General features: G+C 39.0%; 1 protein-coding gene across 1 annotated transcript in view; it reads left to right on the top strand.

The window, feature by feature from the left end:
* Positions 1 to 25,946, top strand: part of NR3C2 (nuclear receptor subfamily 3 group C member 2) — a 189,390-nt gene that overhangs the window by 92,917 nt on the left and 70,527 nt on the right. Inside the window, 1 exon segment of the mRNA XM_032110383.1 lies at positions 16,006 to 16,145. Within this exon segment, the coding sequence (XP_031966274.1) occupies positions 16,006 to 16,145 (140 nt within the window).

The raw sequence follows: 25,946 nt of genomic DNA, 5'->3' as shown, positions 1-25,946 counted from the left end.
GAGGTGTTGGATCCCTCAAGTCATCCTTGGACATCTGGACGTGTGGGTGGGTGAATGTTAAGATCCAGTGTGAGCAGTAAGTTACTATGAGGGTGTCAGCAATTTACAACAAGGTTTTTCATTTATCAATTTCTCTGGGTAGCATGTTGTCGTGCAGGTGATGGTTATTGGCATGCTTTGTTTCAGGAAAATGTTGTCCTGATGAACTGGCAGCAGGGCAGGAGGATGCTGCAAAGTAAAGGGAGGGCTTGAGACAGGTAAACATGCCAGACAGAATTTCAGATGGCCTCCATCACGTTACCTTCCAGGAACAAATGTGTGGGACACAAGAGTATTTTAAGCAACAAGCTCATTTGGACTAACAAAATGACATGCATTTGAAACAACTGGGTAGACAGTAATTTAGAAGGTGAAGTTCAGTAACAGTTTGACAGGTCGTGCTTCAGTGTCACCCATCAATCTGATCATTTAGTTATGAAATACTTTTTGTGGTTTGTCCAAAATATCTCTGCCTGGTAGAGCATTGGTAAGAGATGGCTTCTGGAGTACTTTTAGTAAGGAAATTGCAGAAAAGTGGGAATGAAGGACACAGCTTCAGGTAGTAGTGATTGTTTTACATGTGTGAATTTCTTGAAAGACTTGAGACTGTAGTAATACAAAAGTACTGGATATAATCTTTCTGTGCTATCAGTAATAGCCAAGCACCTCAGAGCACTCTCAAGAGTTTAGAGTGGTTGATAGAGTTGGTTGACCAGGACAGGTTTGCCATATTCTCCCCCACATCGCCCCATCTGCTTAGCATAATCAGAAGAGAATAATTTTGCCACTTATTCACTTAAATTATTTAAATTTTGCTCCATTTGAGAGAGGAGTTTCAGCTTTGGAGTGCAGGTATTTCCAGTAGCATTGTGGATATAAAGGGAAGCTGTGGCAGAGATTCCCTTACAGGAGGAGTCACTTGGAAGCAGCACCCAGTCCCTTTTTCCCTGCTAGTCTTCGGACTCATTGGTAGCATATGCATGCCTAGGGTAAAAGGGCACAGAAATAATATAACGGGAAAGATTTGCAGGATTATCTTAACTACATTTCTGTCAATGAGATGCTGTTTCTTATAATACAATCTTAAATCCTTTCTTCATTAAAATTTTAAACCACTCAGCTCCAGAGTAAAATGCTTTGGTTCCTTTTTTTCTTAAAAAATAATGTGCATGTGTCTACTGAAATTGCACTGTTATATTTAAAAATACCTTAACAGGCTGCTTTCTAATGAGCAGGTTTTTTCTGATAGTGCACTTTTTCTAGAGCAGTGGAACAGCTCATAAATAGTTAATTGAAGCCATGGCTGTACTTGTGCACATGAGTAACAGCCTTGGTGGGGAACTTCTCAGTCGTGCAGACAGGCCACTGCAGCCTCATCAGCAACAGCAGCAAGATGTCAAATTTTCAACAGGAGTAGGAGACACTGACAAAATTTGCCATCTACTTCTGATTAAGTATAGAGCTGGAGTGCATTTCCTTAAAACAACAGTATCCAAAGCAATAAATTTTTTTCTGTAAACTTATTTTTTTAAAGGCATAATGCCCATTAAAATAAATTCAGACTAAGTTAAAATGTTGAAGCCCTTTCTTTATATAAGGTTGTGTTTTTCTTTTACATCATCTGGATTTAAACTATCCAGTTTATCCCTGTGTATCTTTCACAGCACTGGAATTTAAATATGTATATCATGTTTTGTTAATAATATGTCACTGAGTTGAATTACTCTTTATTTTTAATGAAAGTTCTTCAGGTTTAATGAGTAAAGAAATAATGTAAAATATAATAACCCAAGCCTTAATATTTTCTTGATCACAAGTCAAGCCTTCTATATAATTTATTAAAGTAGCATAATGTCCTTACATTTAAGGTCAAGATTTTGCAGGCTTAGCAGAGATTTTTATGCATAAGGGAAAGATGAAACTTTAAAAATATTATTTCAGCAGTTTCATAATTTAGGATTGTGACCTCATGCTCTAAGAATAATTATGGTGCATCACGATCAGCAGTTTATCAATATTCATTCATGGACTTAGACTCTCTTTGTTGGGTGTTTTTTTTTCTTTTCATGCAGCCATAGTAATTTTAAAATAGCTGCTAAATGCCTTAAGGAGCATGGGCAGTTGCATTATTTGGAGGTTGTGCTTTAAGCAGTATCTACAATATTTATGAAAGCCACTGTTACTCTGTTCTTTCCCTGAATTTTTGTGTGGTTGTTACACCTTCTGCTGCTAGGTGGGACCAGTGTTTCTAAGGAGCCATCACAGTGATGTTTACCAGCTCTGCTTTCACTATGGCCACCGTGAATTTGAATTTATTGTGGCTGAATGTGCAGTTCCTGCAAAAATCAGGGGCAGTGGGATGGTTTGCCATTGGTTTAAGCTGAAACTGTAATGGCAGAGAAGGCATAAGAACAGATTGGAAGTTCTATGGCTGTTGGTGGCTGAAAATTCAGTGGTGTTGCATCGGTCCATAGTCAAGAATGTCAGATGCTGGGAACCAGCTGCAAGGAAAAGCCAAATCAATGAAGTGAACACTTCACCAGTTTATTGAAATTTCTATCTAGCATCTTTATTGAAGCATTAAATGAAGTTTTCTGACCTACCCAGCCAAGAACAGCAGGCAGCAAAGCAGCACAAGCTCTTCTGGCTGTCCTGTGAATACTGCAGAGAAGGGCAGCAGGCACCTGTGGTACTTCTGGTCAGAGAGCACCACCTGGCCTGACCAAGGCACGACTCTTTGCAGACATCAAGGACAAGCAGATGATTCCTCAGGAGTTCAAGCATGCAGAGATTCAACTCTACAAAAAGAGTAGAGCTCATGCCTTGGAAAATGGTGTATTCATTCACTTCTTGCAGGAAAAAGAAACTTCTGCCTTTGCTGGAATAATGGTCAGCAGACTGAAGGTTTAGCTTGGTTGAGGAGCAGTTAATGCAATTTTTCAGCCAAGGAAATCTCAGAAAAGCTGAGAATAAAGGCCTGTATATTTTCTTTGTCAAGCAAACCAAAGCCTGTAATACCGTTAATCTCAAGGGTTCCTTCAGGCTTTGGCAAAATTCAGCTGTTTGGGCAAGCCCTAGAGTTGGGAGCTCTGGTGTGTGCTTTCAGTTGGGGCAAAACATCACAGCTTTCCTCTTTGAAACGGGCACGAGTCTTCATCCCTGCCCTGATCCACCTCAGTGTCCTGTAGGCAGGGCTGCTTCCTGACCTGTTTGGTGACTGTGATAGGGGAGACTGCACCCTGTGTCACAGGGTTGGGGGAATTTCCAACTTTTTGCATCAAATCCAAGGTTGCGCAGCTGCTAACCTGCAGCTTGCCGCTCTCTGCCAGCCACTGCAGTTGGTTCCCCAAGGTCTGAGAGCAGGAGGGACTGACTCTCCACATTGTTCTGCCAAATAGCTTGGCCTGAGCGCTTGTGTGAGGCAGACTTGAGGTGCTGCTTCAGCCTGACTCTGCTGGGAGACATTCATGGGCTTGACATTTGTAGGCAATTTGTGCTGCTCCTGCAGCAAGTTGCCTGAGCGCTGCGCTTGACAACACAGTCACCAGCGAGGGTAACAAAAGGCAGAGCAGCATTTGCGAGATTAAAGCAGCGTTTCTGGAATGAAAGAAGCGTTGAACTTCAAACAAGTGCTTGGTATGCATTTAGTTTTATTAACATTCCTCTGTATGACTGTGAAATTTGGATAACAGCCTTGCTTCTCCCAAGCATTAGCGAGTTCCTCTTGGACTGTCTTTGAGTCCTCGCTGGTGTAAAAAGCCTGGAAAAGGTTTTGTCAAGTTTTTACAAGGGTTTTTAAGCAGCTTAGAAACTCTGTTTTTGTAGATACAGGAGCACAGATACAGATTTTCAAGGGAAGGGATGGACAGTGTGTTGCCTGAAGCTGCTTTGTATGGTCTCATTAAAATCAGAATGGCTCTGAGGCAAGTCCGGAAATAATGCACGGGTGTCTTCAAGGAAAGTCCATATTTGGAGTCCAAAACCACGAAAAAGACAACAACGTTCTCCAGTGTGGTCAAGCTTTTGCAAATTCAATAACTAGACTTCTATAGACAAGTGCAAAATTAGAACACTTGGGGAAAACAAACAAGAATAGGTGAATCAGATGAGTATCTGATAACTGATGACATGCTGCAAAAAGTTACTGGTTTACATTAGCAAGTTCAGCAGACCCCTAGACAGAGCCTAAGGAGATTTTTATGTAACTGAGCTGTCTGTGTGTTCCCACCTAATAAGTTTTGAATGTCAGCCAACTCCAACTAAATTTGACAGTGGGTAGCTATTACAGCTATTCCATTTCAGCTGTTATCTCTTACCCGTTCCATTAAAAGAAGTGACTGGAAGGGAGGAAAGGCACCCAATTAGTGCCCCCACTAGAGGAAAGGGGCTAGTTAGCATTTTTGTCCTATTAAACGTTGCAAGCAGGAAGGAGAAGGACCTAGGAAACAAGATTTCGTTATTCCTGCTCTTGAGTAACAACTTAATAATTTTTAAAAATAGCAAATAATTTTCATATACTTTGGAGCTCTACTTTTTATTTTGTGTATGTTATTTAGGAACACGAAAAGCAAATATAGAAGTAAGAACTGTAGGTCTCTTACTGCTTTGTGAGAGCAGTGGGCTCCTGCGCCAGGAGCTGAATGGTGTGAAGTAGTCTGAAGCCTGAAGGTGTGCAGGTGGGGACTTCTTGGGTCTTCCAGCTGTGTGGTAAAACTAAGTTACACTCTGGTTGCTGCAACGTTTGAAAACGTGGCTGCTCAAAGCTTACTCTGTGTTGAGTCATCTTCTTTCTTCCCCAAATGCTTATTCTGCATATTGCACACCTGTTTTTAACAGGAATAATTTTGATGGCTACAGAAGGGAAAAAAAAAGTAGATTGTTTTGGAATAGGCAGAAATTCAAAGCCAGGTTAAATGGGGCTTTGAGCAACGTGGTCAAGTGGAAGGTGCCCTTGCCCATGGCAGGGGGCTGGCACTAGATGAGTCCCAAGGTCCCTTCCAGCCCAATCCATTCAGTGATTCCATGATACTGCTTAATGAAGCAAAGAATATGTCACCAGGTTCTTTGGTTTTAATTGGCTCTGTGTGGGACCGTTGTGTCAGTGAGGAATATTTGTGGTATAACAATGAATGTAAATATTGCAGTCCTTGCTAAAGGAAATTGAAAGTCTGTGCCACAAACATGCTGCACAAGTGGGTTCTGGGGGGGGTGATGGTTTAGCAAGTAATAATGTTTGCTCACTCTGCTGTACACCTTGATTTCTATATAACTTGTGTAAATTTATGCATAAGCACTTAATTATGCATGCTCATAAACTGGCTGCCTCTACAGTAATATGTTTTTGTTCATAAACAGTTAAACATCCTTTTCCTGAAATGGGAGGGATAGTGGTTTTTTAATTATTGTAAATCTTGTAAAAAATTGTAATTATTTTAATTATTACTAGCTGTTATTCCCACTGAAGTGAAATGCAAGCTGCCTTCCAAAATCAAGGCCTGCTATATACTGCAAGAGAGTTCTGGCACTATGTAGCAGAGGATTTAGGAGATGAACTGGGGCTGTGTTGGTTGTAGAACATAACTCTCCTGGTCTGTGTTTCGCTTGGTGCTCCCATTTTCCTTTAGTCTTTGCTATCTGGGTTTCAGCTACTCAGGCAGAGAGAGTGGTAGGTACAGTCCTGTGTATCATTAGTATGTGAGCAGTAGAGTGAATTTCAGCTGAATAAAAATGAATTCTTTGACTTGCAATTGTGAACGTTTCTAGTTTGCCTTGACAATCCTGTCAAGACAAATTTGAACTTTGTCAGCAATTGTGATTGCTTGTGGGAGAGTTACCAAAAGCCTTTGCTCTAGGTATCAGTCAGTGATTGCAGCCCTCATCTGCTATTTGACCAAAATTTTCCATGGCACTCAGCAGGCTATTACTTGTCATTCTGACATATAATGGAGGAGTATTTTAATTGATTTAAAAGTTAAAATTTATGGTTACTTAATACAGTATAGCTGTATTACATGTCAGCAGTTATACTTGCTGTGAAAATAGAGAAAGGGGAGTTGAAAGGACTTGGGGTTTGGAATATTTTTAAAACACATGCCATTGATTTTACCTTCTACTTCGACAAGCTATCAATAGAGTTTTTATTTAGTTAATGGGAGCAGAGGTTTCCTATTATGTAATTATTGTTGATTTTAAAAGGGATTCTGGAATGTTAACTGTGCATCTAGTTTCTAAAACTGTTTCTTCCAAGATTCAGTAGTACTTCTGCTTGAAATTCTTTGCTTTTATGCTGAACCTTGAATAACTGCATTTTGGATCCGATGCTGGTTTGTTTCATCACCTGAACTGTTCCTCTGTCATGGTTTCCAGGTGCCCAAAATAGGCAAAATCATACTTAAATCCAAGGGTTATGTGAAATTGAAAATTGTAAGTCATTCTGAAGGCTGTACAGCGTGAGTGTGGTCAGTGCATTTGCACACATGCAGGTTATATATATGCTGGAGTTTGAGATCAGATGCTCTGGCAATACTGTCTTCCTAATTGCTCTTGTGGGTGCAAGTCTGCAGTGACTTTCTAACTGGTGATGATGAGTTTAAACCATCTTTTTCTGTGTCCATTTGAAAACAAGCCCTTTTGCAAGAAAGGGAGGAAGGCTCTACGAAGATGAGTGACTTGCATTTCTCTTCTCTCCACCCTGCCCATTGTTTAACTTACCTGACTTTCTAAATTAGGGAGAAGGATGGAAAGAATATCTGCAATCCTCCTACAGGAGTAGGATGGGAAATTTGGCTCTTGAATACTCACTTATGTACCTCTCTTTTAGCTTACACTGCCTGACCCTCCATGTAAACGACAGGCAAGGGAAAACAGAGGAACTTGATGTGTGCAAATAAATGTGGCAGTCGACAATATCACTGTCAATGGGAGTGAACTTACCTTGGGGTAAATGTAAGAGTAAGGATCTCTGCAAATTGTCGCTGTATAGTGGAGGTGGGACAAGTGGGAGGTGATGTCCCTGTTTGAACTGGAGCTGCTGCTTGCTGTGTCCTCTGCTAATCATCACAATTTTTAAAAGCATATATGGAGCCTGAAAACGCTGTTTCACCTGTGAAAAAATTCACAGGTTGAACTGGGATCGTGATTATTGGAGGAGATCCAATTGCAATCTGTTGGTAAGCAACCTGAGAGCCAGAGAGACTGGGAAGGAAAGTGATTCTTTAAGCAAGACAGGATCAGTAAAAATAGATGTGGAAATTCTACCTTCTAGCTTTAGGAAGATGTTTGGTTTGGGCCGTGAGACCAGGAGGGTGGAAAAGACAACTTTACGAATGACTTCCACATCTATGTACCTAGAGCTGCAAGAGGCATCTTATTTCACGTATCAGATAATAGTGATGTGCATTAAAGCACCATGAACAGCTTGAATTTCCTAAAAATGGAAAAACATTAGTGAAAAGGAAGCCATCATTATTTCAAATAGTGGTTTTAGAAGTGACAGAAGATGTTTCAAAATAATGTGACTATTAGTATTTTAAAATATCTGTTAATCAGAGATGGTGGTAAAGTTGGAGTTTGACTCTTACTGTGTCATCTGAAGCAAGTGCCAAGCTGGAAACTTCCAGTAAAACGTAAATATCTGTGCCTAACCTTATTAAGGACTATTACTTTTTGATTAGTGAGATCATCATAGGTGAATTATTTATTTTTTCAATCTTCCTTTTACAAATGTGCACAGACCTCCCTGCATCTTGCAAGATACTGAGGTCTGTTCATGTCAGGAATTTCTCTAAAAGACAGACTCATGGACTTGAGTCTTAGCACTCAGTTCTGTGTTAGTACCTCATACTAAATGATACTGCGAGCTGTCTGTTGCTTTTCATCTCCCCTACGTCCTGTTTATGAAGTTTAGAATGGTGTGCAGACCTTCCTACTTGTCTTTTCTGTTCCTGTGTGGTGGATGGGGGGGGGGGGGGGGGTGGGGCATAAGGGAGTTAAAAGACCAAGCCTCCCACTCCATTTGCCCCTTAGGTTCTTTCAGATCAAGCAATAATTATACATGTTGCCTTCCTAAGCCTGTGGGATTGCTCTTATGAGTAAAGGTCTGCCATACTGGGGTATTATGTGACAAGTTGGAAAATAGCCTTTGTTCCCATGGTAACCTTTTTTTTGTGCTTTGGTGCATTTTTTCCCTATGGTTTCATGGTTGCTCTGGAGGTTTTTCTATTGTGGTATTTTAATCCCCAGGAGACTGTGGATGGCAGTTCAGTTTACTTTCTGCTATTATGAAATAATTTAATTTTGAAAAAAATTTATTTGATTATGGAACTCTTGTAAACTTTTTATATTGTGGTTAGGGTATTAGTGGTGTGGTAGCTTTCTCTGTAAGCATATCATGCACTCAGAAGTTAAAGCAAGCAGTTGGTAATAGGAAACTATGTCCAACTGGACTAAGCTGCTTCTGTTATAAACTAATATTTTTAATACAGTTTTTCTTTTAGGACTTTTGGGGCCAAGCCATTGCCAGACATATCAGGTAGATTTTTCTCTGCAACAGAATGACATTTCTTAAGGTCATTAACAGTCAATGCTCTGGTCATCAGTGTAATTTCAGGTTGCTGTAATGAGGGTTTCATAAAATACGCTTTCAAACAAAGGCATGTACTTTTAGGAGTTGCTTGTTTAGACTCTGAGGGAAGCACTTCAACAAAAGTTGTTAGCTTTCTTTTGAGAAGAGGAGGCTTTTTAAAGAGATGCTTTTATTACTGGTAGCATCTCGCCGCATTTGCCTTCTATGTATATTTTCCTCCTTCCTTGCTCGTTCAGTTTTCTTTGTCTCAGAAGCCTTCAATAGCAGAGCAATGTAGTAATGCAGTCTTGTCTTGCCTGAAGTTCCTCATGGCAATGATTTCCCACTGGTGCCCCCATCAGCAGGTGAGCCTCATGTGAATCATGGCATTTTATGCAGCTTTAAAATGTTTCTGACTGAGAAGGCAGCAGAACCTCACCAGGTAAACTCTACTGTGCCCTGGTAGGAGAGTTACCAGGGTGCAGAATGGCTCACATAGTTTTCAGCAGTTGAAAATGAGATGGTGCTGTGAAAAAATTGGATTTTCAAAGCTGTGTGTCTTCTCCTAGTTATGGCAAGTGAGCAGCTGCAGGAAAAGAAAGAGTTAAACATACTCCCTGCCCCCCTCAAATAGACTTTCAATAATTAACCAGATAATTTTCCAGATAAACTGTTCCTGCCTTATCTTGCTATACATAGCAATTTATAATCAGCAGCACAAACACCAGAATTGCATGCATTTAAACTGCACTAATTCTATAAGTGGGCCAAATATGAAAAGTTAGAGCAGATGCACTGTGAGGTTTACTGGAGTTCTTTGCCTTCCAAAGCCGAAGGCTTCTTCCTGATAGGAAACTCCCCATCTAAGTTAACCATTCCATTTCAATAGATAACTATATCTATGTACTAAAAAACCTGCAGAGCAAGGAAATTTTATTTCCCTGGGGCAGTTGTGTCTTGGTAGGTTGTGACAGTAGTTAGGGGAGAAAAGTGCATTGCAGAAGAAAAGTAGGAGGATGTTATACTTCTCTGATCACTAAGTCACTGGGTAAAAATTACATTTATTTCCCTAGGAAATAAGTGCTTCTCAGTTTCAGTCCATCAGAACACACTTTCATTGATGCTTAAGTTTGTATTTTTCTGTAGTCAACCGATTATGTGGGGGTAAAATTTGGCTTGCCGGCTATAGTTGCTACCAAAATATTTCAATAGAGAAGGTCAAGGAAAAGTCAAGGTTTACAGCTGGATGGAGGAAAATGCTGAATCCTGTCAGCATCCACTAAAGTAAATGGGAACTGAAGGAGCATAGCGTACTTGCTTCATTTTGTAAAATCAACATATGCCTTAAGGTTAAGCTAAATACAGGAACCTGTTCACTTTGACTGCGGCACAGAACGCATCAGATTCTCTTTGCCGAATAAACATTGGGACTTAAATGCTTTTTTAAAATCCTAAATGCATCTTTTTTGATTTGGTGGGGCTTAGAAAAAAGGTTGGAGCCTTTTCTATTAGTGCATGTCAGAGTTTGCTTGTTATCATAATTAAGATCCTGGTATGAAAGTGTGATGTGTGACCCTTAGGCATTACTAAATAAAGTAACTTAAAGTGAAAGCTGAAGTTGCTGAGGAAAAACACCATCCAAGTTCTCAGTTTGTTTTTTCTTAACTAAATGCACTTTCCTTCTGATTCCTACATGTTCCATCACACTAAGTATTTCTTAAGATTAAAAGAGGTGAAGTTCGAAGAATTGAAGGGTTTCTGTCTTGGAATACAAAAGCTCTGTGCTTTAAAAAAAAAAATAGAGACTGACCACTAATTTAAATGTAATGTGACAGCTGCTGAATTCTCTTTGTTGGGGCTTGTTGTTTGGTTGTTTTGGTTTTTAAAATTTCTTTAGGATGTACCCTCAAAGAAGGGTAAATGTTGCTCTGCCTGCTCTGGGAGTGTTGCTGCTGAGGCTCAGGGGTGGTTGGGTTCCAGCAGTTCTTAGCTCAACCATCCCAAGGTCTCACGTGACTGCCTTCTCCTCCAAAATTCTGATCGTTTCATCTCTGCACCTTTTCACTTCTCTCTGCTTTCTTGGTCTGCTGACAAGAAGATTGGTTTATATACTTTGACATTTAAGAAATACCATTTTCCAGTCTGCTAATCTGCTTTATTCAAGTAGTTACAGGAGAGAGCCAGGGTTCCTTCCCACAGTGAAGCTTTTTAAAAAATTTGGGTTCTACAAGCAGAAACTGACGCTGGTCAAACTTTAGTATTGACAATTAAAATGGGAAGCATGGAGTAAAATCTGGGAAATGATACATGGCACTGGGGCAGGTCATGACTACCATCATTGTAGAGCGGTCAAATAATCTACTGGACAGCTTTTGACCAGTAAGACACTTTCTAAAGGAGTAGTAGAGTTACCTTGGGCAGGGAGATTGTTGTTACGATGTGAACATGCATAAAAATAATGGAGGCAATGTGAAGATGAGATGGTTATGCTGTTTTCTATGATGGCTGAGTGGACAATGGATTAAAGAAATTAGGGTACTGGGAGAGCTGCTAAGAGAAGTGAAATACCATTGAAATACCCAGCTATTGTTTTGGGCCACAGGAAGGTTAGTTTCAGTATTTCTGTGTGCAAAGTTGACTATCTTCTACTAGTTCCCAGTAGAACATGACTCTAGCTGGAGGTTATGCCCCTTCAGAAATGAGGTGAGAGGGTAGAAGTAAGCTTCTGGCAGCCTTTGCATCTTGAATGTCCTGATTATTCTTCCTCTTACAGTTACTTTTTTTTTCTTCTTGTGTAAAAAATATGATTCCGTAATCTCAAATTCTTTTTACCTTTGTTTTTCCATACCTTTATTTATTGAGGCATACCCAGGTTCCTTCTCTTTGTTTTACTGCCAGAAAATTTCAGTATGGAAAAGAAAAGTCAATGACGTGGAATTAAAAAGGACTCATCTAGATCTCATAATAATAAAAGCACTTGGAACAAATGACTTTGGAATTCATATTGTGGCTTATTCTCCTTTAGAGGGCTTCATTTTATCATCAGAGAGGCATCGTTTGTTTAAACTGTGCTCCTGTATGACATCTGGTTTGAAAAGCATAATAACCTATATAATCAGCTTTTTAAATGCTGGATTATCTGTGGGTTTATTGACTCTTCCTTACAAAATCTGTTATTTCTAATTAATTCTCCATATAACTATTACTAAAGCCAACTCTGAGAGACACAAATGAGCTTGATGGCAATGGCTAGTCAAGGTCAGCATTTAACTGCCAGCATTTGTACTGTTAGGGATAATAAATCAGGCTTATTCTTAATCACATACCCTACAACGTGACAAGTGTTACTGGAGCCATTGAAGCAACCGTTTTACAACATTTGGCATTGTTAAACTCTCCATGCTGCCCTTGGCTGTAACAGCATTGTGATAAAATATGTATGCTCTGTTAGATCTCCTCTCTTTGAATCCTGTGGAGTTTTATGTGGGGGTGTGTGTTTGCCTATTCTTGTCTTTGTATTAGAAAGAATGAGAGAGGCATGAAAGCAACAATGCCTAGTCAACCTATGGGAGCCACTGGCTTCTGAAAATGGGAATGAGTAGCCAGTTCTATGGCACTATTTCATATTTCTTGTATTTTCAGTTAGGAGTTTGAGACTAGCTTGCCACCCACAAGGAATGTCCTGGCTCAACAACAGTCCATTGTATAAAAGTTTTTTTAAAAACCCTGTTAAATGTCAGAGCAATAGGTTTTAGGCTCTGATTTGGTTTTGCGTAAATTCGGTGTTTTCACTTGATCTGAATTTTAAGACTCAAATCTGCTGTGGCCTGTATATGCCATTAGATTTAGCATGCCATTCAAATAGATATTTGGCACTAGGCTAATTACCCTCCAGGGAGCCAATTGTAAAGTTTCTAATCTTTTTTTATGATACTCATTGTTACATGGACCAACTCTTGGATATTTGAAAAGAGAGAATGACTTGTTACTTAAGTAACTTGGATTGCTGTAACTAAACTTCTCATCTGGAGCAAAAAATCAAACTGAGCTCCAAAAAAAAGAGCTAAAATTTAATTAATGTAGGTACCTCTGTTATAATAACTGAATTGAACACTGATATTTTGCTTATTAAGTGTTACCTGCCTGTAACTTTTCCTACGTGCTAGTTTACATTAGGATTACTTGGTAAAAATTTATGGCATGTTGCTATGGAAAATTAATGCAAAAGGAAATATGTAACTTGGAGCATGCAGGAAAAGCTCTTTCAGTGGGGGGGGGTTTAGTGTAGATTTTCTGCCAGTGCGTATTATAGAACAAAAAGCTATAACGATTAATAAAAAGAATTGGTTTAATAAAAGTGATGAATAAAGGAAGTGTTTTTCTATGTCATCAACACTGGATGTCTGGCCTTGAAATAAAGGCCAAGGAGTAGGTTCCTCATTAGTCAGATCTTGTTCACTGTGGTTACTAAGAAAGGGGTGAAAGGGCTGAAAGAAGAGAGATTTAGGAGGAAAAGGTGTAGCCATCTGTGTGTGCCTTGTTGGGAAAGAAACGCTTCCATGGAGAGAATGAGTTATCCTGAGGTTTAGCTTGTGATCTGAGCATATTTTTGGGCTCAGCCTTTTATTATTTGCACCACTTTGCCTTTGTGTGAGATATTACGACAGCATTTTGAATGGGCAAATACTCTGGTATAGCATGGGTGAAAGAGAACATAAGAGATTTTAAAAACAAGCCAAACATTGTTCATTTAAGACAATCATAGCCAGAGCTGGCACGAGTTGGAGGAGATTGAAGTGCCAACAGTGAATATCAATGTTTTTTTTGCAGTAAAGTATTTGGGAACAGCTCCATGTTTGATACTTCTATTAAGAATGAAAATGCCTCATTTGTGTTTTAACATATTCCACTTTTAAACTGAATAAAAGAAGGAGTTAATTCAGTTTAATTCCAGAATGTTAAGCTTCCGCCTGTGATGCTGTGGCTGAGTAGCTGAATACATACCTCATATTCAGGCTGTACCTTTCAGTTGTATTCAAGTCTTCAGTGGAGAGGAGCCCTGCATAAAATATGCTATAGATTGTGTCTTAGGTAGGCATTTAATAATAGCCATGGATCAACTGGTGTCTTAATGTGTCTTTGCTGGCTTTTTTTTTACCTAATAATTCTGTGAGTGCAATTTTGTAGGGTAGCTCGTATCTAAAAAAAGGCTCTCCCACCTTCTGCAAATCCTACATGACAATTTATTTTCAACTAAAAATAATACATAATTGCATATATATATATGCAGTATGTATATATAGAGAAGCATGTGCATGCGTATATATATAAAAATAAAAATCATGCACACTGCTGTGATACCCTGGAAACCTCCATTTCTCTACAGGAAAAGCTCTCTAATGAAAATACCTCTTTTTTAGATATTAAAAGAAAAGTACACTGACCTTTTCCAGGGTAGAAAGACTAGGAAAGTTTTTGCTGGTCGCATGAAGAAATGGGAGCAAGCAGCATCAAAATTACAAATCCCCTGAGACATTTTGGCCCTCCATCAGAATTGAAGAGTTTCCCTTCTCAGGGAAAAATACTGATGTTTGCAGTGAAAGAAAGAAATTTTCAAGACTAGTTTTCCAGGTTATTGACATTTTCTCTAGCAAGCAGACACCTTTCGAAGAATTTTGTTTAATGGGAGGCCTAATTTTTTTCATGCTGTATGGAACATGCTACAGGGAGATGGTCCAGTTCTTTGCATTAACACATCAGAGCTCAATACCAGCACAGCCTTGGTAAATCCTGGAAAAGTTACTTTTCCTTAGGGTAAATTAATGCAGCGTGTGCAGGTATGACTGTGACTGGAGCATGCAGAACTTATTTTAACATAGATTTGGTGAGGCTTTCTCTCTTAACAGATGAGCTAATGCCATCACCTAGCAATTATCAAGTAGTGTGATGTTATGTAATGAAAGTATAAATAGCACAAGGACTAAAACTAGTAAATCTAACAGACTAGTGAGCAGACAAGAGCAGGAATACTATTTGGAACATTTTGATTAACATCTGAACACTGTCATTTAAGCAGGTGTTTAGATTTGATGTTGCAGTAAAGCTGTAGGCCAGGAGAGCTGCGGTCCTTCATTTGGAGTGACATTCAAGCTGTGCCCCCTGGATAAATCATTTGACCTCTGCATACCTCTTTAGAGGAAGGTAGAAATTTGGAAAAAGGCAAAGGGTTTATGCTTAGAATTTCTTAAGCAAGCTCATTATCTTATGTTTGAATTAAGACTACCTGTGGACTTCGTTTCCCGGTGGCTGATGGACAAATAGCCTGTGACCTGCAGTTTGAACGACCTGATCATTTCCCCACTGGTACGAAGTCTTTCAGGGTTGTTTTTGTAGTTGTTTGGCAGCATTCACAGAGATAACATGTAAGAAATGCAAGAGTTCACATTTACCTGGAGAAGAGGGGCTGTGTGGAAGGAGAGACTCCCTTCGGCCCCATGGAGACATGGGAGGGATCCAAAGTTTTCATCTCCCTCATGGAGAAGGAATCCTTCCAGGATCTGGCATGTTTCTCCAAGCATGCCCATTACATTAGGGTGGCATTTTCAGTTCCTGAGGGAGGAAGGGAGGGAGGAAACTCACAGGATCAGGAAATATGACTTGCTTTTGAAAAGCACTGTCTTTGAGAGTTGCCAGTGGAAAAGGCGCCCTGTAGTTTAAGACAGAAGTAGATGATTGAAGCAGGGCTTGCAGGTGCATCTGTCTGCAAACCTTCAGGATGGTCTGAACCTCCAGTGCTGCTTTTCTGGCACCTACAGGCATATGGGAGGATCTTCTGCACTTGCAGAATGTACATAGGCTTCAAAACTACATCAGAAGTAAGCTGCTAAATTACAGGAATATTAGAAACAAGCTCATGGACTACTGCAGTGGTAAACAGGAGCACAGATGGTAGTACATACCATTTTGCTGCATTACTTCATAAAATGGCCTTAGAGGTTTCCTTACAGGTATTCCTTAGCTGTGAAGGCTTCAAACAAATAAAGAAACAGAAAGAAAATTTATAGCTGCCAGGTTGCTGCCAGAGTGGTTTGTTAGTTTGTTTGGTTTTTATTTTCAGTTTTAATCATCTGCTACTGATAAATTCCACTGCCCTTGTGGTAACTTCTCACATTAACATTGATATATTATGGGTGTTTTAAAACAGACAATAAAAATATTGCACTTACTAATTAAAGCAATTCATGTATTCAGCCAGGCACTGCCAGAAAGAGTTGTGGTTTCCTAATTGTTAGGTGCCTTGAGCAATATACCTGTTATAAATTCTTAATTGAAATTTGTATTATGGCTGGTGTGATTTGAAATATTCATAGCTGTTTTGTTTTGTTTAATTGTTTTCACTCCAGCTCTTCATTGAGAAGTGTATCAACTGGATCTTCAAGGCCTTCCAAAGTGTGTTTGGTGTGTGGAGATGAGGCATCTGGATGTCATTATGGGGTGGTTACATGTGGCAGCTGTAAAGTTTTCTTCAAGAGAGCAGTAGAAGGTAAGAGAATAGAAAACAAAAAATATCGACACAAAAGACAAAATCTATTCTTCGTTTTTTGTAAGAAATATATGTACACACATATAACGTTTCCTATGTGGTTTTGGCTGTTGGTAAAATTCAGTGTTGTTAATATGAAAAAAAGATGTTGAGTGACCTTTACAGACTTTGTAAGCAACTTCAAGTGGCAAAAAGGTTTTTAATATCTGATAATAAGAGTTCATGACATGCAAAGGGCATAAATACCATATAGGTTTTTGGAAGTCTTTGCTGATGAATAAATGTTCATACAACCACAGATGAAGTAGGAGATAGCTACTTACTGATTTATCTTCATGAAAAAAAACCTAGAAGGAAAAAAAAATAGGCTCTTAATATGGTGTCCAGCTTGTGCACTGACAAGAGTGAGGCAGTGTGAGATGTGATTAATTTCTTCTGTGATCATTAAATCTACTTCTGATGGCAATAAGGATTTAGCTCTGTGTTAAATAGACCTGGAGGGCTTGTGCGTCATTGAAGTCAAGACTTCGTGTAATATCTATCAATCTATTTATCTATCTATCATCAAAAGTGTCAATCGAATTGAAATTAACTTCCCAAAGTTATAAGGACATGGAAAAGGTTTCCCCTTGCTGAAAACATTTTCTCTTGCAGTTGTGCAGTAGCTGGCCTTGATGTCCTCATACCCCAACTTCTTCTTGAGAATTCAGTTGCTTTATGTGGGACGTGAACGAGAAAACCTCCTTTTTTTGGTTGAGTGATTTCCTCCATGTGCTTCCACACCACATCATGGATGGCTCTTCAGACATCCATATCTGAGCTTCCGCCTGAATCAGGAGGAGATATTTTTTGGTTGGGTGGTGGTGGTGGTGAGGCTTTCCATATACCTGCACATACTGTATGAAGTGACAGCACCTTTTGTAGTCTTCCTTCCTCCTTTCCTGCCTCCCAGGAAAGCTTCCTTTCCAGTCTTGAATCACTGTAATTTCAAGGTACTATTTGTCTACATTTGCGTCTCTTTCTTTTGCAACATAATAGGATGGATGTTCCCATCCAGCTGTACAGGAATTTATGAAAAATTACTAAGGAGTCCCTTTAGGAGTTAACAGAGTAGCAAGACTGTGTTTTCAAGCCTCAGAAGCCATTAGGAAAAGATTACACTCTGATCAGGCATAGAAATACATTTTAAAATGTAATTAAAACTGATCAGTAATTACTGAAAGTTTGCAAGTTAAGCAAAAAAAAAAGCAAAAAATGAAAGAGAAGCTGCCCTGTCATCCCTAAAAATGTGATGTGTTTTAAATTAGCTTAAAATACATTTTTTAGAGTCATTATAGGAACATACATGTACCTACCAGTGGTATGTGAGCACTGTCTAGACTTCTTGGTATGCACATGACTGAGCTCTTGATGTTACCAGTAGCATTGTTGTTAGGCAAACACTGAGATTTTGTCTTGGCTTGCACTTTCTTTTATATATCGTAGAGTACTAGCCCCAGAAGGACATAGCAAAACCTAATACACATATTGGCTTTCAAACATCCTGGCACTATCCTTATAAATCAGTTTGTGTAGGTAGTTTTGTAATAAGAGGTTTCTTGTAGTCATCATAAATTTTTCAGTTGGGAAAATGAACCAATAAAACACCCTCTTCTGAGGTTTCCTGTTTGAAATAATTGAAACAATTAAATATTTGTGGCTTGTGGACACACACATTTCTGTCATGATCCATTAAATATTCCTCAGTGGACGATGTCCCTGCTCTTTTCAAGAACCTTTAAAGGTCAACTCCAACTCAGCCATTCTATCAGTCTATGAAGTGGGGAGACAAATTGGGTCAAAAAGCATGGAAACAGAGAAAAGAGGGATTTGGAGAGAGGGAACTCTGCACACCACCCGGCTCTTTGGGTCTTGGCTAGAATTGCTAACGTTGTCAGCACACCTTGAACAGCCTTTGAGTGCCAATTCCTTTGTGCTCCTCTGAAATACTACAAAACCAGAGGGATTATAACAGAAAATAACAGCTGTATTGGAACTTAAAACCAAGAAACTGAGAAGAACAAAGAGACTAAAGTTTGCATTTCAAATTATAAATCTGGTAATTGTATTCCCAGTTAATCGTGTCTTGGAACTTGCAGGAAATATCTAATGCATTTATGAGAAGGAGAGCTGTAGACCAAAAAAAAATGGGTTTATTGGTGAAATTTCAAGAGTAATTTCAGATGGCATTAAATCCAAGGCTGTAAATTATCCAAGTACTAGTTTTATTATCAGGTAGGCATGGATGTTTTGCTGACTAAATTGATGAACAGGAGGCTGGCATGAAGAAACGTGATTTTGTCATTAACGTAAATTTGATCTGCCTTGCAAACACTAAAACTCCTTAGACTGTGAAAGTGTTGCTTAATGGCATCACAGCAAAAGTTAAGGTATATACATTTAGAATACATTTTTACAGAGGTTAATTTTATTGTATGGGTTTTTTCCTCAATTACAGATATGGCTAATCATAAAGTTTCATTTGAACTTGAATTTATGATCAAAATAGAGTCATATGCTGAAAATACACTGTACTGTGAGGGAACCTAAAGCACCTGGCCAGGCTTGTCTTCTCTTTTTCCACTGAAGTAGCTTTCTCTGAGGAGAGTAACAGGCTTGAAGTCAGAAATCACAGCTGTTCTTGCCTATGCTTTGCATTTTCAGTCTTCATTTGTTCAAGTTCCAGACAAGTATGAGGTAATCTCTCCTAAATCAAAATTTATATTGTTTCTTAAGTTGCTAATCTTTTATTCTTCCTTTGGCTTGGAACGAAGGAAAAAGGAAGGCATTTTTTCGTCTCCATATGGTGCTAGAGACTACGGCAAAAATGACCATTTTCTTCCAGTTATTTTGCATATTTGCTTGGAGATTTTTGGCTACTTAAAATGGGAGCATTAAAAAATTATATTGTATCGGTTATAGGGAAGCTTGTTCTTTTTTAAAAATACAAAGATGGGATAATTCCGTTAACATCAGATTCTGTTGTTGATCTCTGTTCCAGGAGGTTCACCTTAAAGCTAGTTCTTCAATTTTAAGTCAAAAAAATAGATTTCTCTTCACCTCTGAGATAGAAACACAGGCACAACAACAGAAGTTTCTAGGGTTGCAGGGCTTTATTTCCTCACCTGAACTTTTGCCAATTTAGAGTGGAGGGGTAATTTGGCTGAAGGAAAATTTTGAGTCTGATCTGATGCTTCCCGGATGTAGCAAACCTGCTGTGCCCCCTCAGTGAGCAGCGTAGGAACAAAGAAATCCTACCTGTTTTTTCAGAAACAGGTACTCTTCTATGCACTGTAAGTGAAAGAACTTCCCAAGGCTTTATAAGCCCTGGTAGAAGATAAACTAAAACCTCTGTGTGTGCCTCCCTTGGTTTTTTGTTGCTTTTTTTTTTTTTTTTTTTTTTTTTTTTTTTTTTTTTTTTTTTGTTTCAGTTGAAGTGGAAAAGTTATCAAGGTAAGAGAAATGATAACATACATAACTCTTGAATAATTTGCTTAATTAGCATGACTTTATAGAATGCTACTGTGAACAGGGGAGTTCACCTTATTGATCATTTAAAAAAGCATATTTTTTATGCTGTATGAAACTGGAATTGATACATAACAGCCGTTTTGCACACCATTTTGCAGTGTGTGCACCCATGAATTTTGTAGGTCTGTATTACTGTAATTAATTATACATACAGTTCTTCACTCTCCACTCTTCTGTTCATTCACTGTAATGGAGTCAGTGTTTTTCCATAACAGGCTGCAATTTTCCTTTTATCCACTTTCGTAAGGTCCGTGGCCTCTCTAAATTTGACATCACTCAGTATAGATGTCCATATGTTTTCATAGAAATTTTTATGTGGGATTTGAAGTTGACTCTGTTCCTGACCTGTTGCAGGAATCTGTTTTACAACCTATCAAACAGAAATATTAGGTGAAGAGCAAGCAGATGGGTGATCTGCTGAGGGCAAGTGAGCTGGTCAAATTCATGTAGCAGCTGCTACTCTTACTTGATATGCTATGGTTAATAGGTGTAAAATAAAATTTAAATAATTGTTATAGGTTTGAAGCTGCTGCCAGCCTTCCATGCTTTCATAGATATATGAAAAGGACTTTTCCTGGGTTTAGCTCTGGCAGGCAGTATTGCTCTGTGAAATGAAGCCTTCATTCCTTCCCCAGGCTGGTTTTAGTTACTAAGGGCTCGGAGTTAAGGAGACTGGTAGGAGGAAGGTGCTAAAAAAATTTGCAATGGGACCCCTAAAAGGAGAAAAAAAACCAAAAACCAACCAGCAAGAGTGGAGACATAAGATAAAAAAAGGAAAGAATAAAGGATAGAAGATACATTGCAACTGAATATTTTAAAGCTGGGGAGAGGTGAAATGCGAGGAAAATCTTTCCTTGTGGCTCTTTGGAATACGTGGCCTGCATGGAAACACTGCCCAATGTTCAATAAAAAATGCTGGATGCATTCAGGTGAATGTGAAGTAGAACACCAGGTGACCAAGCACAGTGCGGTAGCATTTCGGATAGGAGGGGGGAGATTTGGGAACCACCAAGGTGATGGAGTGCCTTGCTTTGAAAACAAGCACAGACTGAGTGGGTTTAGCAGCTGCAGTGCCACAAAGAATGTAAGTTGGTTAATAGCTGTGAAAAAGATATGAAAAAATATTTTATATCAAGGAAGCTGAAAATCTGCATTCATTCCTTTCCAAAAGCATTAATAATTTCTTCCCTCCCCCAAGACTTCCAACATATGTGGTTTTTTTGAGGGCAACTTATTTACTGTGTGAGCTGGTATTGCTGTAGAAGGATAGATGAGTATGAGGATGAGAATTTAAATATGGGCAGCTGTCTAGCCTTGAAAAACATGCGCACAGGGCTGCATGCAACTATTCTTTTCCTGCACTCTGTCATTTGTCTTTTGTTCTTTGTTTTATTAATATTAATTTCTAGACTGCTTCATCCATAAAATAATATATTCAGTAGGTGATAGCCAGCCTGCACAAGCTCAAATACCCAGTAAATGGAACACGGATGCAGTGGTAAGATTGGTTTATCTCGGGCAGAAGCCTTCTGTTGCCACATATTCAAGCACCATACAGACTTTTACATGCTTACCTTCTACATCCTGTTAAGAGGGGGGAAATTCTGGCATTCATATGATGTGACAGGGAACTCAGTTGCAGTCATTTGTTGTTGTTGTTTTCTTTTTTAACACCTCACAGGGTAACATCCCAGCAGGTCAGAGTCTTCCTAGAGGTGGGATGGCCCTGTGAGTGCATGCTGATTTAAAGTAGCCACAAATATTTGGCTAACAAATGTTCCAATGCTGCAACCATTAGTTTAGTGTTTTCTTGAATATGTCAACTGCCTTTTCTTTAAAAAGGAATGGATCTCTTTTTCTATAGGAAAGGTAGACAGACAGGGTGCTTCCTGGGAAATTCATCTCCTAGGAAGTAGTTCCAAGTTGGCTGAGCCACTTGTGTAGTGTAGTTGCACAAAATGGATGTGTAAAATTCAGATGCACCAAGTATTTCAAGCCATCAGGGAAGTATTCACAGTGTCATGGTATAAGTGATGCTGGGAATGCTTATGTGGGGTGTTGAGTATACTTCTGGTCACCAGCATGTTAAAGACAGCTTGATTCAGAGTCAAGTAAACACATGAGGAGAGCTTTTGAAACGATCTGGGGAATAAAAATTTATCTTATGTCAGGTGACTGAATGCTTTTAGCTTTTTTTAGCCTGCCCAAAAAGAGTCTGAGTTGGGACATGATTGCTGTCTATAAATATTTCACAGTTGAGGAATAGACAACCGAGAGGGAGGAGAATTTATTTTGAACTAAGAACTGTACTGAAATAAGAGCAAATGGGTAAAAATCCCATTAGTTAGTTTGCTATTTTGAGAATGCTGTAAACCACCAAAAAGAGGGACTTTTATAGGGGCACTTTCCTGAAAAGAGTAAGAAGGATTTAAGTGCCTGCTTTGAAATTGCTCATAGGAGAAGTAGCTGACGTATAATATAATTTGGTTCTCTGTGATAGTAAAGGGTAAGCCAAAGAGGTCTCTTTTGGTTAATGCTGTATCCTGGTGAGGCTGGAGACTTCAACTGACTCTGAAAATGGAGGAAGTGTGAGTAATAGAGAGGGTGGACTAACTAATACATTTTTAGAATATTCCATTTGTAATGATGGTGAATGACTAGATCTTCACAGGAATACAGAACTTCAGTTTTTAAAAATTGATGTAAAGTGTTAAGATCTTGCATAAGGCAGAATTGCTTTGTATTTGTACTAGCAGATGAATGTCTGTCTCCTGCAATGAATTTTCTCATTTTGAGTTCAGAAAAAAGCTCAGGAGAGTGAAGTCCTTTGGAAATACCTCCATCCTATCCAGCTAAGCCTCTGCAGGTACCCCACAGGCCCCATCAGGTCTTTGCTGATGGGGTTTTGTTTTGTAATGCCTGATATGATACAACTAAATGGATAACTAAAGCATGAACGGACATTTAAATTGGAATTTGCAGTTGGGCAGAAATATATGGACAAGATCTTTATCAAACAGCATAAAGCTTATCAAATATCATAAAACATTCTTAATCAGATGCTTTAGCTCCTTACAGCTATGGTAGTGCTTCTTAAGAGATATTCCTTTATAAAATGCTGTTATCTGCCTACCTCAGCAGCCTCTAGAAGTAGTGTTGTAATTTTCACTTTTAGGAGCAAATAGCGCTTCCTTTCTACAACCCTCAAGTTCCTGAAAATTTTTCAAGCCTGAAAAGGCTCTTCAAATCTCAGGATAAGTAGTTAAGAGCCAAAAGGGGATAATCCTGCAAGGTGCCTTCAGCACCTCAGTGTTAGAGAGAAGGAATTTTGCAGTGTTGTGGCTGAAAGAAATTCTTAACAGATAAAACTGGAAAATAAATATATAAGGCTAGAAACAAAGCATCTCTTTGTACCTCCTAATCCAATTTTAAATAAGGCGATGGGAAAACAGTCTTCAGACAAAAAAAAAAGAGAAAATGTGCATACAGATCAGTGTGTTGTAGACAGAGGGAACAAGGCATCTGCTAGCATCTCAGATATAAATAGAGTGGGAAAGGTAATGGCAAATCTCCCATTGCCTTAAATGAAGCCAGAATTTCATCCTTTTTTTGGAACACAGTTTTAGGTTGTTGACGTTTGGGAGTGTCTCTGTTAGGTTTGAAGTCTAGACTTCGACAGAGGCAGTTTTGTCAGGTTTTTTAGAAACAATAATGGCCCATGGTCAGCACTGAAACCCACAGAGCCTTATTGTTTAAGGAGAGAAGTTTCTGTTAGATAAAAATGTATTACATATTTTTAACCTACAAAATTATTTGGTGCCATTTCTCACTGTTGGGTTGCCAAATCCAGGGCCCTAAAAAAGGGAACATGAGTTAGTCAGTCCGTTCCCACCTCTTTCAAGGGTGGCTTATATTTGGCTTCTGCATGTACCTCGTCCATGCTAAGAGCAAGCAGGAACAAGCAGTTTGGAGTTAGTGTGTCTTCTCCCACCTCTTTCTGCTCCTCTGTGTGGCTTCTTACATTAGGTGCAATGGTGGATTTCAGGAGGTTTGAGCTGCTTGGTTTTCTTTAAGTTTGCTATTTTTGAAATATGTTGGGGAGGAATTAAAAAAAAATACCAAGTTTCCAAGATCATAACTAAGTATGAAAGTAATGAACGTTAGTGGCCTGTGTCGTCTTTGTTCATCTGCACTGCATGTAATGATTCCTAATTCAGCCTTAATTACACAATCCCATACAGCTTTTTCCATTACACCTCTGCCTTGTTCATTGAACAGATTGGATAGTGTTCAATTAATGAGCTGCTATTCAATATCTTATATTCTTCTCATTGCTCCATGTATGGTCCTGTGCCTTCACTGCTGATTACTATTCATCCCTTGCTCAGAATACATAATTACTCATTTCTTACAAAGCTTTTTTTGTGGTGCTTTCACTAATATCTAAGTGCTTCACAAGCATTGTTTAATTTATGAGATGAGTGGTTATTACCCCTGGTTTACAGTTGAGGAGATAAAGCACAGATTAAGCTCAGACATACCCACTGATTTGGGGTTCATGATTTATGATATTTAGGACCTCAGGGGCAGAAGTATTTGGCATCTTATAGCACTTAGTATGTCCAAAGTGCAGTTTCCATTGATTTTACTTACAGCTATGGTCACTTAAACCACTGCAAATCAGACGCTGGATCACAAGTTGGATATTCAGGAAATGGAGAGGATAATTAGTGTTTTTTCTTGCTTAATATTATAAAGTAAGTCCATGGCATAGGAGATGCCAGTTTTCCAGGGCACCTGTCTCATGCACTGACTTTCCTCGCTCCCTTCCTCGCTCTTCTTTAAATCTCTGTAATCCTTTGTTCACTTCGTTCTCAGTAGCATGGGAACGTGGACTCCAAGCACAAGAGTCCTTTTGACTTTGGTCCTTATTCATCCTAAATCAGCATCCACGTTGTCCCCAAGATAAGCTAGAGGTCTGGCAAGGCAGGACTCAGGGTGTAGAAGTAAGACATGATGTAGTGAGAGACATGGAGAGTTAGATCAGAATTCAGGTTTTGAGGTGTTGGGAATTCTAAGATTGCTTATCTGTTCAGCCTCAGCAGCCAGAGCAAGGTTCCTAGGATGTGGTCATGTGCAGGAAACATGGAATGATGGTGGTGCTTCCTAGGAAAGCTGCTTGGAGCTCAATAGGTGCCTAAACCATTTGACTGAAATGAATTTGGGAAGGCTGTAATGCAGCTTTTCTAGTACATGCTGATACTTCCATTAGTGGGAGCTCCTCAGGGCAACCTGTTTGACCATCCTCTTCATTAAAAAAAAAAAAGTATTCTTGCTCTTCTTAAGGACCAAAGTGACACTTGCATCCTTCTAGTCTTCCTAAAAGGTTTTTTTTTTCTGATTTATTAAATCATAACTTTAAAAAAGGTCCATCTACAGATTTTCTTCAATGGTAATGCCAGCTGACCAGTAATAAGGGCAAAAAACTGCAATGGAATTACTGCTTTAGGCAGTAGGTTTTTCTGTTTAATGAAACTACTCAGTGCCTCCCACCTGGAAAAGAATGTCTGCAGAAATTCAAAAGGGCTAAATAAATGCCTCAGAAAATAAATGTGGAAAGGTTATGCTTTAGAAATTTATTCTAGAGATTCAGAACGTAGGCTGACAAGTCACAGGGTGAGAAAAATGCCAAAATGGGAATAGTTTCTGCAATAAGAAAGACAGATACATTATTTTAAAACACAATGTGATGTCCGTATTACAGAAAAAGAGTGTAATGCTGGTTTTGAAGAAAATTGTGCTGCTTTGAAACTTTTGGTACTGTTCTTGCAGGGTGCCAACAAAAGGCATTGCCATTTGCATGTTGCTGACTATTCTGATAAATATTTTGAATATTTTTTTATTCTTGTAATTTAAAATTTCACACCTTTTTCCAGAAAAGGTGTCATTACTTTCAGCATTAAGGCATTCACATCAGATTTTTACATCTCGTTTCATTTGCCTTTAATTCTTCTTGATTCTTGCAGAAAACCATACCCAGAATAGTGACATTTTCCCTACTCATTTCCCATTCATGGTGTATTTGCATTCATTTTAGGCTACCAGGCAGAAGAACTAGAGCATATTTCCCTCATTTGTACCCTGCCTGTTTATTTTACTTCCTCTGGAAATCAGCTTATGGTGCTCTCCAGGACCGAGGACTGGACCTGACGTTTGGAGCTCACTGTTGCA

Source organism: Corvus moneduloides, chromosome 5 (genome assembly GCF_009650955.1).
Source record: "Corvus moneduloides isolate bCorMon1 chromosome 5, bCorMon1.pri, whole genome shotgun sequence".
NCBI classification, from domain to species: Eukaryota; Metazoa; Chordata; class Aves; order Passeriformes; family Corvidae; genus Corvus; species Corvus moneduloides.
The sequence above is the reverse complement of the archived record's forward strand: the minus strand, read 5'-3'. Positions and strand labels throughout refer to the sequence as shown.